This window comes from Rhagoletis zephyria, unplaced genomic scaffold (assembly GCF_001687245.7).
Source record: "Rhagoletis zephyria isolate East Lansing unplaced genomic scaffold, Rhagoletis_zephyria_1.1 Rzeph_scaffold_11205, whole genome shotgun sequence".
Taxonomy (NCBI): Eukaryota; Metazoa; Arthropoda; class Insecta; order Diptera; family Tephritidae; genus Rhagoletis; species Rhagoletis zephyria.
In genome coordinates, this window is record NW_016168282.1 from 3,016 (window position 1) to 17,112 (window position 14,097).

Genomic DNA, 14,097 nt, shown 5'->3' on the forward strand with positions numbered 1-14,097 from the left:
TTTTTTTTAATGTTGCCTTCCTATTGCCCTCTCCTTAGTATTTGTGCGAACAGGGTAATGAGAAGCTAACATTTTCCGGTAGAAAAGAAAACGGCATTAGTTAATTGCTGTATAATTTAGCTCACCTTTTTCTTGCGAAACAAATCAATTAGCGTCACAATATCCTTTTTAATTAGTGGAAATTTTATATGTGGTCCATCATAATTTTTATCCGACCGATATTCGCCATCCTCATTGAAATCTGACTCATCGAAATAAACATCTGAAGCTGTAGTTCGTGTAACATTTTATTTGTCACAAGCATATGTTTGTATTGTAAGCGTTACACATACAAGGTAAATGGAACGAGTTGAGGGAATGAAGAGGATATGCGAAAGACAATATGAGAGAGAGAGAGAGGTGAAGAATTAGCGATACAAATAGAGTAATACGAGTACATACATACAATGAGAAATGAGCATATACGCACGTACAATCTAATATACAGGGTGTGTCAAAAGTATGCATATTATTTTTTCATTATTATAGCCGTGGATGCCATTTGGAGCCGAAAATTCACTTTTAACTTCGTTTTACTGCGTGCAACTTTAAAATGCAGCCAAAAATCATCAAGAATTGGAAGTCAAAATAAAAAATCAGAAGTTTCGAATCCAAATTGCATCCTCTTTGCATCTTTGCAGAATTTACGTAAAATCTACTTTATATTTGATAGCAAATACATAGAATAAATTCTTACAAGTGTGTAAGTGTGTGTATAAATATATATTTATACTTATTTACATATGTATGTAGATATGTATATGAATATTTCTAACATGACAGGATCATTTTATCTGCTTCTTGATGATCATACTTCTAATTACACTTCTCGTTCGCGTAGATAGGGAATTAAAACATTCTTACATAAGTAAAAAAAAGTGCGCAATATAAATAAGTATATCAGTTAAACAACATATTCGTAATTACCTAATGATATCTCTGAGTCCTTTTGTATTGATGGACGATGGGAAGCAGCAGCTTCGGGAATGTGTGTAAGTAACGCATTGAAGAAGTTGTATAGCTGCAAAGAAAAGTAAAGAATTTTTTTATGTGTTTCATAAAGTCATAGGCAGAAATGTGCAAATTATTATTAAATCTTATATTTGGGAATTCATCTAAAATGTGCACTAAATATGTGCCGTTTCCTTGTTTTTGTTTTTTTTTTTCAAAATGCCACAAGTACATTTTTTCATGTATCGAGATATTTAGAGCCCACTGCAATCAATGTGGGTGATGTTTTCTAATCTCTAAAAAGTATACTACGTAATAATTACAATAATAATAACTATTAGGGCTTGTAAACAAAAAAAAAAAAAAATTTTTTAGCTCCAAATGGACTTATAGCCTTTTTAGCTACACTCTGTTGTTCGTTTAAAAGAGACCTCGCAGACTCACTAAAGCACTGGGACACTCACACCCTTGCATTTTAAACAAATTTCACCTTCTTCCGGCCGATATGCTCAAATATGCGCAGCACCGCCAACAAAAAAAAATTACCAAAACTCAACGCTATTTGACAGCCACTTGAAACGTGCATTTTATTAGATATACTGAAAATTATTCGGATACAAAACGGCATAACCGAAATTTTTCTAAAAATATTATAAACTTATTCACTTATATTTATAATGAGTATTGAATAATCTAGAGAAAAACTGTAAATATTACGACCAAGTAGAGTCTTCCAGGACTTTCAAGCTGCTTGCAGGACGTTAATCATGCAGATGGTGCAACGAAAACAATGTGGAGCAGGTGGCAGTTTCTCACCTTCTCTCTGACTGCTCTGCACTGTCCATGAGGGAACTACGCACTTGGGGTTGCCTTTTTTTGACGATATATGTACATATGTAAGCGAAGTGGCGGATACAAATCTAAAATCGCTGTAGGGATTCGTCAGAGACACTAAATCACTGATGGGCACCGCCTTGCCCGCGGGCAAAGCTGTCGTAAGCTTTCAACACTATTAGCGGCAGCCGCACCTACCTACTTACCTACTTTTTCGGGTACTTTCATTCCAAAGGTAGATAAAAATGCCAAAATGGATACAAGGAAAAAGCTTGGAAAAATCTTTATGAATATTCTTTTTATTTATTTTTAACAAGTTTTCTTATTTATAGTCCACACAGCTTAAAAAAAAAACTAAGAAAGGGGTAGTCATGTTTAAAAATTGCTGCAGGAAATCCTTTGTATGTATAGTATATAAAAATTAAATTTCACTAGAGATGTAAAAAATGAAGGTCAAGGTTGCCCTTGACAACTGTCATGCAAGTGCACAGTTTACGACAACTCGAACGACATTGAAAATGGCTTAACAAGTTTTTTTTAGATAATGATATCTTACAAGTACGTTAGCAATCTTCAGGCGGATAAAGTGTAAATTATAGCTCAAAAGTTGTATGTACAGCGTATTACATATACAACATATATTTTTTTATTGCTAAGTCTGTGGGTTTTGAAGGTTCACATTTAAGTACATACAAACGAAAAAAAGTGGTAAATATGTGAAAACAAGTTGCCATTGCTAATAGTACACACTTGAAAACTCCCTTGCAGTTTTTTGTGGTCACTATAAAATAAATTGCTAGTTCGTGATTTTACCAATTTTATGACAGTAATTTTCTCTAGTAAATCATGAACGAAAACCAGAATTAAATGACACATACCCCAACACACAATGATATTAAAACTAAATTGAATATTTGAAACATGAAATTAAATTAGAAATGAACTGCTGGTGAAAGCACGAACACAAGCGCACGAAACAACGCCATTAAGTTCACTTGACCGCAAGCAATGGGGAGAGAGAAGCGTTAGTGTGGTCGCGCGCTTTTCGATGTCCAACCGCAAAGAAAATTGCAAAAAAAAAAGTAGAAAGCAAAATAAATGAAGTAATGAAGTAAAACAAAAAAAAGCGAGTTTGTTTTGGAAGCATAGCGCCAGACACGGGGGACACCAACTGCATGCACGTACATAAATACGTACCTACAAAAGTATGCACATACCCGTATGTATGTACTTGTACGTTGCCGCAGCGCCGACCACATTTAATTATGCACTGATGGCACAGCGCGCCAATGGCTAGTAAGGGTTGAATGCAGTTTATTCGAAGTATGGCGAGCTGAACGCACACTGCTGTGAAGTGAGCGCTGGGCTGCCCCGAAGCAAGGGCCAGCTCACTGGCTTAAATATTAAGTTCCATATACATTAGACTACATCACTCCCCATACAAAAAAAAAACATCGGTACTATTTTTCCATTAGAATTATAAAATCTATTATATTTTAAGACGCCCACCAAAATATTTCGGAAAATTATTAAGATTTAAGTGAGCTGGACCGATTTGAAAATACCTCCAAAAATTAAGTTTTTTATGAATCAAAATAGTTTCTTAAAGATTTTTTTTTTTTTTAATCCCTTTAAATGACAAAACGGTTTAAGCTTAAAAAATTTGAATAAAAATATAAAAAAAAAAAGAAAAAGTTTTACGGAATCGTAATGATGAGATTTTTGATGCTGTTTTTTAACTTTTTTCAAAGATTGCTATAAGAAAAACTTGAGTAGCTGAACCACAACTCTTCCGGTTTAGACTTAAGGGAAGTCATTGGAAAGGTATTTTCTCACCCTTTTTATTTCTTTGCTAATAAACTCATTCAAAGGATGAAAGAGAAAGGTAAGATGAACGAACATCATTCAAATTAATTGAATCATCATTGAATTAAGATGTGTGGGTATTTGAAAATAAAAAGGGAACACGAACGATTTTTTTTTTTTTNGCGAGTTTGTTTTGGAAGCATAGCGCCAGACACGGGGGACTCCAACTGCATGCACGTACATAAATACGTGCCTACAAAATTATGCACATACCCGTATGTATGTTACTTGTACGTTGTCGCAGCGCCGACCACATTTAATTATGCACTGATGGCACAGCGCGCCAATGGCTAGTAAGGGTTGAATGCAGTTTATTCGAAGTATGGCGAGCTGAACGCACACTGCTGTGAAGTGAGCGCTGGGCTGCCCCGAAGCAAGGGCCAGCTCACTGACTTAAATATTAAGTTCCATATACATTAGACTGCATCACTCACCGCACAAAAAAAAAATCGGTACTATTTTTCCATTAGAATTATAAAATCTATTATATTTTAAGACGTCCACCAAAATATTTCGGAAAATTATTAAGATTTAAGTGAGCTGGACCAATTTGAAAATACCTCCAAAAATGAAATTTTTTATGAATCAAAATAGTTTCTTAAAGATTTTTTTTTTTTAATCCCTTTAAATGACAAAACGGTTTAAACTTAAAAAATTTGAATAACAATATAAAAAAAAGAAAAAAATTTACGGAATCGTAATGATGAGATTTTTGATGTTGTTTTTTAACTTTTTTCAAAGATTGCTATAAGAAAAACTTGAGTAGCTGAACCACAACTCTTCCGGTTTAGACTTAAGGGAAGTCATTGGAAAGGTGTTTTCTTACCCATTTTATTTCTTTGCTAATAAACTCATTCAAAGGATGAAAGAGAAAGGTAGGATGAACGAACATCATTCAAAATTGAAATAAGGAGTGTGGGTATTTGAAAATTAAAGGGGAAACACGAATTATTTTTTTTTTGTACAGAAATAAAAACAGTGTGAAAATACCTTTCTACTTTCCGCAAATCTAAATCAGAATAGTTTTTGGCCCAGCTATTCAAGTTTTTCGTAAATCAATCTTTGAAAAAGTATAACAACAGCATCAAAAATTTCATTCTTACGATTCAGTTGAAAAGATTTTTAAATATTTTTATGCAGATTTTTTAAGCTTAATCAAATTTGTCATATGAAGGGACTTTTTTCAAAAAGTTCTTTAAGAAACTTTTTTTAATCCCTAAAAAACCCAATTTTTGGAGGTATTTTCAAATCGGTCCAGCTCGCTTAAATCTTAATATTTTTCCGAAATATTTTGGTGGACGTCTTAGAATATAATAGATTTTGTAATACCGGTGGAAAAACCGCATTTTTTTTAGTGATGCAGTCTAATATACATAAATGTTAATACATAGTAATATGTATGAAATTATTTATGGGGTATGAAATTGTTTATGGGGTAGCCCACTGGCGAACATGCCATTCTATTCTATTTATTTGTTTTCCTTGTGAGTTCGCGTGTAATTTTTTAATGCATACTCTTTTTCTCTTTGTGGCAATGCAGACAATTGTAAAGGTCAAACGTGATGTGATGGCCAGCTGTGTGAGTGAGTTGTTTGTGAAAAAAATAGCAAAGTAGACAAAAGGAAGTGGAATATAATTTATGTGAAGCTATTAAAGCGGAAAATTATAGTATTTGCGATATATTTATTTATTTGAGGGATTTATACAAAAGTTTTGTACTAGTAAATATATAAAGCATGAAAGCACTGTAATATGTATAACAAAAGCTACCAGACAAACAACCAGTATTTCAGAAATGCTTTGGCAAGCCACAATGTGGACTTGGCATTACTATTTGAGATATGTATGCATTGTACCAACGAAATATGCAATAAAGTGTAGAGCAATTTGTTGTGAATATTTGAAATGAGAATACGAAATACCTCTACAATTATAAACGACAATAATTGCAAGCACTCTAGCAAGCATTTCAATAAAATAGGTCACTATGATTGAGGGGATATGAGGGGAAAATTTCAATCAAAAATCAATGTATAAGTTCGGGCAAAACCGAGTTTAATCAGTGTTTTCGTATTTCTGCAATTTACCGTTATACGGAAAGGAGGTGTAAACTTTAGTCCGATTTGAATAATTTCCAACGAATTGCTTTCCAGTACCAAGGTCATTAAGTACACCGAGTTTGGTAAAATTGATAAATTGGTCACAGAGATACAGATTTGTGGTCATAAGTGGGCGGCGCCAGGGCCATTATCCAAAAATTAATAATAATCTAATTTTTTGATTATTGTAATAATCGACTTTGAGTTAATTAGCGTCATTAATCATTGATTTTTCGCAGTTTTCGTGTTTCTGTAAATTACCGTTGATTGGGAGGTGGGCGTGGTTATTTGCCGACTTCAAAGATTTTCAATAGATTTCTTAGCTGCACCATAAGCAAGGCTATTCTAAAGTTTAATAAGAATTGCAAAAGCGGCTACTGAGATACAGCATTTCGACATAAGTGTGCGGTGTCACGGCCATCTTCCAAAAATTTCATAATATTATTTTGTACCAAAATTCTACTTCACATACTAATTTTTAACAATTTTTAATTCAACATTTACTGAAATATACCTTGTTCCGGGCCTCCGCTGAGTCGATTAGGCTCAGTCCGTTATCAGATATTTCGTCGTGGAGGCTAACGGTGCCGCCAAAGATCTCTTCTTATAGTACTGGGCAACGGAGTTTCTCTCCAACCACAAATCCAACACCGAATTTCTGCTACTTTACATGACAACTGACACGCAAGAACCTACGCTTTCTTTGCCTTGTCCCATCGATCGCATTTCTTGGATGGCTACGATGTTAGCCTTTGTCCTCCCGAGGATATAAACCAACCAGGCAAAGGCACCTTCCCCATCAAGAGTGCGGATATTCCAGGTGCATACCCTATAATCATAGTCCAATATTCATTTACCGTGGTCGCCATCAAAAGAGGAGGGTCTCATCACAGGCTCAGTTAAACTCTTCACATGGCGGGACTCAATTCCAGCTCACGCTAGATTTTTCGCCTTCTCTACTTTAATTCGCTCCTAAGCGTGTGATTTGTAGCTACCAAGGGGATACGTAGATAGAAACATCTAGACGGCGTCAGCTGCGATTAAACCGTACGCAAAATAATCAAATAGTGAACGACATTCAAAAGCGTTCCCCATTTGCATAAGCTTCTGCGCATGCAACCATTCTCCTGTACTCTTTCTCAAAAAGCAAGGGCCAAATTCCTGAAGTCGCTACCAGACAGCTGATACATAGAATTTTGGTAAAGATACTCTTCTAACGACCAACAAACAATTTCCCAATCTGTGGTGAACTTTGGGTGTGCTTCCGACATTAGGGCAAGAAAAACGTAGTCGAGAAACTTTTGAAAGAGTTAAAACGCAGTTATACGTACAACTGCCATGCTATATTGACGACTAGATGTTGGTTATGGTAGAGTTTAACACTATGAAATAGAACAACGCTTCTCTTTGAAACGACCCGCCCTCCGCACACATAAGATGGCACCTGCACGACTGGAGACGTAGATTCTACATTCAAGGACAACTTCGTACTAATATCCACCCATCGGTATGGAGTAGAGTCACTCTAGTGCAGCACCGCTCCGTATGTTACAAACTATAAACACCTGTATACCTTCACCCCAACGACGCTAACACTATAAGCACTCTGCACTTCGGTAGGTGTAGAAAAAATTATTTTATACCTCTAGTCCTCTAGTAATTTTTAGCAAAAAGAAAAAAAAACGACTTAAAAAAATATATATATATAAAAATATATATAAAAATTATTTTATACCTCTAGTCCGTTTATGAAAATGTGTGTGTGTAATATTTAGCAAAAAAAAAATCGACTTAAAAAATATATATATACATATATTTCATGATCTAAACCAGATTAGTATGGGACCACCTCTGAGACACTACCTTTCCGATGCAAAAATAATTATCGAAATCGGTTGACGTGGTCCAAAGTTATGCGGTAACATACATAAAAAAAAAACACAAAAAAATATTCCGACGAACTAATAACCTCCTCCTTTTTTGGAAGTCGGTTAAAAAAGAGAATTGCTAACAAAAGCGGACAATTTTTAAGAACGCTCATTCAAATAAAATGCTAAACACAAGCAATTAGACAAAGCAACAAAGTGGAAACCTGCAAAGAAAGCAACAGTGCATTAAGGAAAATTACATACACGTGCAAGCATGTATTTGTATACCCACTAACTTACATATGTACATATGTATGCTTCGCTATTTTTAAGACAGCAAAATGAGACCAACACGTTTACGGAAAATTCTGCGGTTTTTCTTAGTTTTATCATCTGTTTATTTTTGTACATTTTGCAACACCGTTGTTAAATTTAATTTATTGACTTTTGAAGCATTAAAAGTGCTTGACATTTTATCGGGGACTCTGGCTACTAGGTGTCTCATTAAAACAAAAAATATGTTTTAATGACCCTATGCTAGTTATGTTTTCTTATACGCATATACATACATACACATACATAAATATAAACTGTTTGAACTTACCTCAACTTGATCATTTTCTCCAGCGTATTCCAAACTTGTAAATATATTCCATGTATAGCGACGACGAACTTCCATGCGCGCTCTATAGCGCCGATACCAGCGCTGGATCAGCAAAGCTGCCCGCAAGGCTGTAAAATATAATGAAAAAGTTGAAATTCATAAAAGCAAACAATTTTTAGAAGTATTCAATTAACAAAAGTTTTAAAAAAGTAATTTCATTTCGACTTAGAAAGATGTGTTAAAATAAAAATTATCTTTATATTGCACGCATTCGCTCATTATTTTCATATTTATATATAGCTGGCTAAATTGCAGTACCAGTATAGTATGGTTTCAGGAGAAAAATCTGAAAAGACTAACCATTATATGCCGACTCCGAACGGCAATTTTTATGAGGAGCTGTTTTTCATGGCAGAAATACACTCGGAGGTTTGCCATTGCCAGCCGAGGGGCGACCGCTGTTAAGAAGAAACCTTTTTTCTATACTTTTTTCGATGTTGCTTTGAACAGGGCTTGAACCCAGGCCCTGCGGAGTAGTAGCGCGCACTGCTAGCCACTAAACTACAGCAGCCGCGAGTTACAAGTGGCTAAAAACCACCCTTGATTTTTGAGATTTTTTTGTGGCATATGCTTCCATATAAGAGCAAACGAAATTTATTTTTTATATGGAAGAAAACCGCAACGCCTTCGGCAAAAAATTCTAAAAAGTCACGGGTAATGTTTAGCTACTTGAAACTTGCACATTACTGGAATTTTAGTGGGCTATAAAACTGTAAGCTCAAAAAAAAAATGTAACACTTCTGTGAAAAAGTTTAAAATTGCGATGAACATTTTTTGAATATTTTTTTAGTTTTCTATAACGTTTTAAAGTTGGGTTCATATGCGTTTTGTTAGAGAATGGACTACATTTTAACTGAAAATTCTTAAAAATAAATAAATAAACATGATTGGCAAACAATACCACTGTGAAATGGTGATGCTATTGATATGACTCTTTGATAGGACTATTTCTCCTTTTTCGCAGGTTGGCGACTTTAAACGTCCTATTGCAATTTGAAGTTGGTGATCGCAAAGCAGCATTTAAAACAATTAAAAGTAATTTAAATGTAAATATTTATACCATCAAAAGCCCTCTCGAAGGGCTTTAGAGACCGAGGAATCTGAACTTGCAATTTATTTTTGCCAAAATGTCCGCTGTGTGCGCTATAACGCAAAAAGCATGGAAGGACCTTGAAGGAAAAGTGCAAACAATGTTTCTCAACAATGACCCGTTATGTTTTTGTTTTCTCCAATGCGCACACAGCGGCCGTTTTGGCAAAAATAAGTTGCAAATTCAGATGTCTCGTATACAAAACCGATCAGAAAGGCCTTTTGAGAGTATAAATATTTGCATACAAATTGTTTTAATTGTTTTAGAAGCTGCTCTGCGACCACCAATTTTAATTGAAAAAAGAAAACTAAAATCGCCAACCTAGGAAAACTGAGAAATAATTTTTTTATATACAGTCCAGACTCTCAGAAAAACTTGGTCTCATCAATTCGCCAGCCGACTGCAGAACAGTGTTAGGAAAAAACAACGTGGCTTATGAGTAACATTGGAATATTCATTTAGGACACCTCCAACCATTAGAAACATAAAAAGTTTTGCGTAAAAGCTTTTAGAAATCATTTAGTAATAATTTCTACTATCTTACATATTTCTAAAACAAACTGTGCCATATACGATATGTTGAGCTTATTTCTAAAGCTTCATAGCGTTAAGACTAACACAACCAAAACGTATGTTGTATGTGAGCTGCAAGAGATCACTTGCTTTTTCATGTCTCTTAGGAACGAATATTTTGAAAGAGTTCAGAAAACCGTGTTTTTTATTTTTATTTTTTTTTTTAGTTTTGCGGAGGATTTGTGCATGTTTTTTTGTGCATATTCCAATTAATACCAGTTTTTAAGAAATATAAAAATAATGTAACTTTTTCAAGGATGAGTTCCTCCGGATGGATGCGTTTATTTTGGCTTGGCTTGTAAAAGTTATTAACTATTAACAATTTTTGTTGCGAGTAAGTGGAATAATTGAATTGAAAATAGAAAAACTCATCAGGAAGTTTACGCTAAGCAATAACATTTCCTAGAGATATCACTTAAGACTTGGACGCTGGCAATATTAAAATATGCCTCAAAATAACTGAACGCACTTAAGCGGAAATAGCAAGTATATATATATATATATAGCGCCATTCAGCCAAATAGAACGAAAGTATTAAAAGCAGGGTTTTATTATGGACACACATACATACATTAGAATTATGCATTTGAGTAAAAATTTAAGTGAGATATATTCAGAAAAATTAAAAAAAAAAAGTTTAAGTAGCTTTTAAAAATTAGGACTGGTCTGCAAAATACTAAACAAAACAAAAAACAAATTTTGTATTTATGTGCGCTAAAAGAAGCTAAAGTATTTTTCATTGCACGAAAAAAATTTAGAGGTCACACACAGGTTAAAGAGGCTAACTTTTTTTTTTTTTTGAAATCTAAATTGTAAAGGACAAAGAACGAACAAACATGGCGCTCAACAACGAAAGTTACTTAAAAGTGTCTGAAAAAATTACAAAATAATAAATTCAGCTTTCACCAAACTCAAAGTTCCCAACAAATAAAAAGTACTTGCAGTTGACAAGTGCAAGGAACAAAGCAAGCTGGCAACTAGACTTTTTGGTGCGAAGAAGTGAACTGGCCGAAACAAAAACTATGTGAAAACCTAAACAAAGTTTACGCCAAAAAAAAATTAAAACGCTCAAGCAAGCAAGCGTCATCAGCTGCACCTCCATACATACAAACATACTTCTGTATACATATATGTATATGTTTCCAGAAAATGCGCACATCAAGCTTGTCAAATACCGCTCACTAACAACGACAGCTGAACATAAAGCACTCGCTTGCTTGTACTCGTTCATAGTGCAACAACAGGACTTACATATTTATTGCATGTCCTTGCACAACTGAAGCAAACGTAACTGCTTGATTAGCATGAAAAGTGCAAACTAAGCGTGATTAGCAAACTTTTTCACCCTCTAAGCACCGCGCACTTTTTGCAGCTCCCGTGTTTGCAACAATAAATTGTGCGCGAATATTCAATTTAATTTATATGTTGCACTCGCCGTTAGCAGTGGCATAGGATAATTGAAATTTGAACACTTCAGTAGCAATCACACACCCACTCAACGCGCACCATTTAGCGAAATGAGAATCACCTTTTTCTTGAATTTCATTTTTTTTTTTGTAACAAATACTTTTAGCAAGGTGCTGTCACATTGTTGCATAGTTATAAATACTTAGGTGTGCCGCTAGTTTTTCGCACTGCTGCCGCGAGTAGTTAGAAAATTAATTATAGACAAATTCCTTTTGTAGTTTTGCAATTATATTCCGATCATCCATCTGTTCTTGGTGGGAGTGCTGTGCGTAATTGAATTTTTGTGTTAAATTAATGGAATTCGTTTTTAGTTTGTTTTACTAGCCTGCGACAACGCCTTTTCGATTTCCTCTTTTGACTTTAGACAGCTCTTTTACTAAGAGAGTTGACTCTAAAATAAATTGGATTACGCAAGTGAGGGTAAGAAAAAAATATTTAAACTTTAGCGAAAATGGCGTCACGCCAGAAATCCTCAGTAAAATCTATGGATAAAATATTGAGCGATCGGAGAATGAAAGCTTGAGAGCTGGATGAGACTCTGGGATGGAAAACCAAATTTTCAAATAAAAATAAAAATATTAATAAATTCAGGAAATTCCACCTAAAGAATTAAAACTAGTTTTTATGTACACAAATGCTTATCAAATATGAACCGATTACACTGTAGGCACGCTAAAATGGCACAAAAAATGCGGTGACACGTAAACTTAATTTTTGAGTCATAGATTACGGATCCAAAAACCATTTTTTTAGATCATGGCATTTTTCAAAGATATTTTCATTTAAATTTTGTATTGTGAATGAAAAGAAATTCAAACAAACAAATGTTGCTCATACGCCATGTACGAAAAAAGCCAAAACGCTTTCGAATAAATTTTCAATTTTCGAGTAACGTTGAAAATCAAATGCGCTGTACGTAGCTGCTCATATCCGTAAATCAAATATGGCAATCCGAGAACGGAATATTTCAATTCGATTTCGATATATGTAGGGGGTACATCAAATAAGTTTTCGGACAAAAATACTTTCGAATCGAATTACAAGTAAACGCCCTGCTCATATTTCATAAAAATTAAAATTAAAATTAAAAGTTAAAATTTGATTTTTTTTTTCATAAAATATGAAACAGAATACAGATTCGTAATCGACGACTCACAGTTAAGTTTAAGTGTTTCGTCGTTTTTTGTATAATTTTAAACTTGAGGTTTCCCTACAGTGTTATTTGCGAAACCCCACAAGTCAAAATTTTGGTCAAATCGGGGTTTTTATGGCAAACTGTTTTCCAGCAATCACTCAAGTTCAGCTTCATATGTACATATATTTTTAGCCGGTCGAATTTGGCATTTACTTGAGATATTCCATAAATGTGGGAAAAATGGTCTCTCTCAAATATGTACATGCAATGGCCACACTGTTATCAATCTGTTACTTTGGTCGAAATTCGTCTGTTATTTATCTCAGCGTTTACCCTGAAAATGGACAACGAATATATTTAAAATTTTTGCAGTAATTGTCGAAGCAGAAACCTAGTTCTCTGGCATGACCTCAACAGTTTGGAGCTCATCTAATACAACTGACGGTATCTTAAATTCACATTCTGACTTTGTGTTCTGGATCCCGTTATCCTATCCTCTTTGGAATTTGAAATAGTCCCCTGTCTTTGTATCAAAACAGCTGCCTAGTCTTCAAATCTCCACAGATTCCGATCATACTTTCGTTACTACCATTACTACTAAGTTATGCTGCGTTAGTTTCCTCAGCAGGGGATCAAATATAAAAGTTAACATTTTAATGCGTCGGTACTGTGAAAAATTCTTTTATGATGCATATCGAAATAACGCGGTTAGCCACCCTTAGCGGCTGGAAAATCCAATGTGGCTTTAGAAAATGGCGAAACTGTAATTTTGATATTTCACACACACACATCATAATGTTGAACCGGAAACTATTTTCATTTTTAACCGAATTCAAAAAAAGGAGGAGCTTATCAATTCGTCGGAATATATATATTTTTTTCATGTATAATGGTGCATAAATTTGAAGCACGTTAACCGATTGCAGTAATTGAATTAAGACGAAATTAACGGTACTCCAAAATTTTTATATGAGAATTAAAGTCAGTTTTTTTTTTGCTTAAAAATTACTTGTTAATTTTCAATGAAAAGAAGGTGAATTTTTTACTCCGATATTTCGTGTTTCAATTAAAACATATCGTGGCTCTTCACGCCTGTCTGGTTATCAGGTTATATGGTTACCTGATTATATTTATACCCGAGCGCACTTGTGCACAAGGGTATTATAACTTTGTTCACATAACGGTTGTTTGTAACAGGCAAAACGAATCGAGATAGATATAGACAAATGTATACATAAATGATCAGGATGAAAAAAGAAATCGATTAAGCCATGTCTGTCTGTCCGTCCGTCTGTCCGTCTGTCCGTCCGTCCGTGTACACGATAACTCGAGCAAAAATTGAGATATCTCAACGAAATTTGGTATGTAGGTTTCCCTTAATCCAAGGTAGGTTCAGATTGAAAATGGGCAAAATCGGACAATAACCACGCCTACCTCCCATATAACGGTAATTTTCAGAAATACGAAAACTGCGATATTTTAGTAACTACTGAAGATAATTCACTCAAAAT

At 34.4% G+C, this 14,097-nt stretch overlaps 1 protein-coding gene across 1 annotated transcript in view; it reads right to left on the minus strand.

Moving 5' to 3' along the window:
• The window catches only part of LOC108376912 (serine/threonine-protein phosphatase rdgC-like), a gene marked incomplete at its 3' end in the record, with an annotated part of 17,208 nt that overhangs the window by 1,234 nt on the left and 1,877 nt on the right, over window positions 1-14,097 (minus strand). Inside the window, exons 2-4 of the mRNA XM_017633176.1 lie at window positions 8,262-8,389; window positions 967-1,060; window positions 126-268 (exon numbers count right to left, since the gene is read on the minus strand). Of these exons, the coding sequence (XP_017488665.1) occupies window positions 126-268; window positions 967-1,060; window positions 8,262-8,389 (365 nt within the window). The remainder of the gene's footprint in view (window positions 1-125; window positions 269-966; window positions 1,061-8,261; window positions 8,390-14,097) is intronic.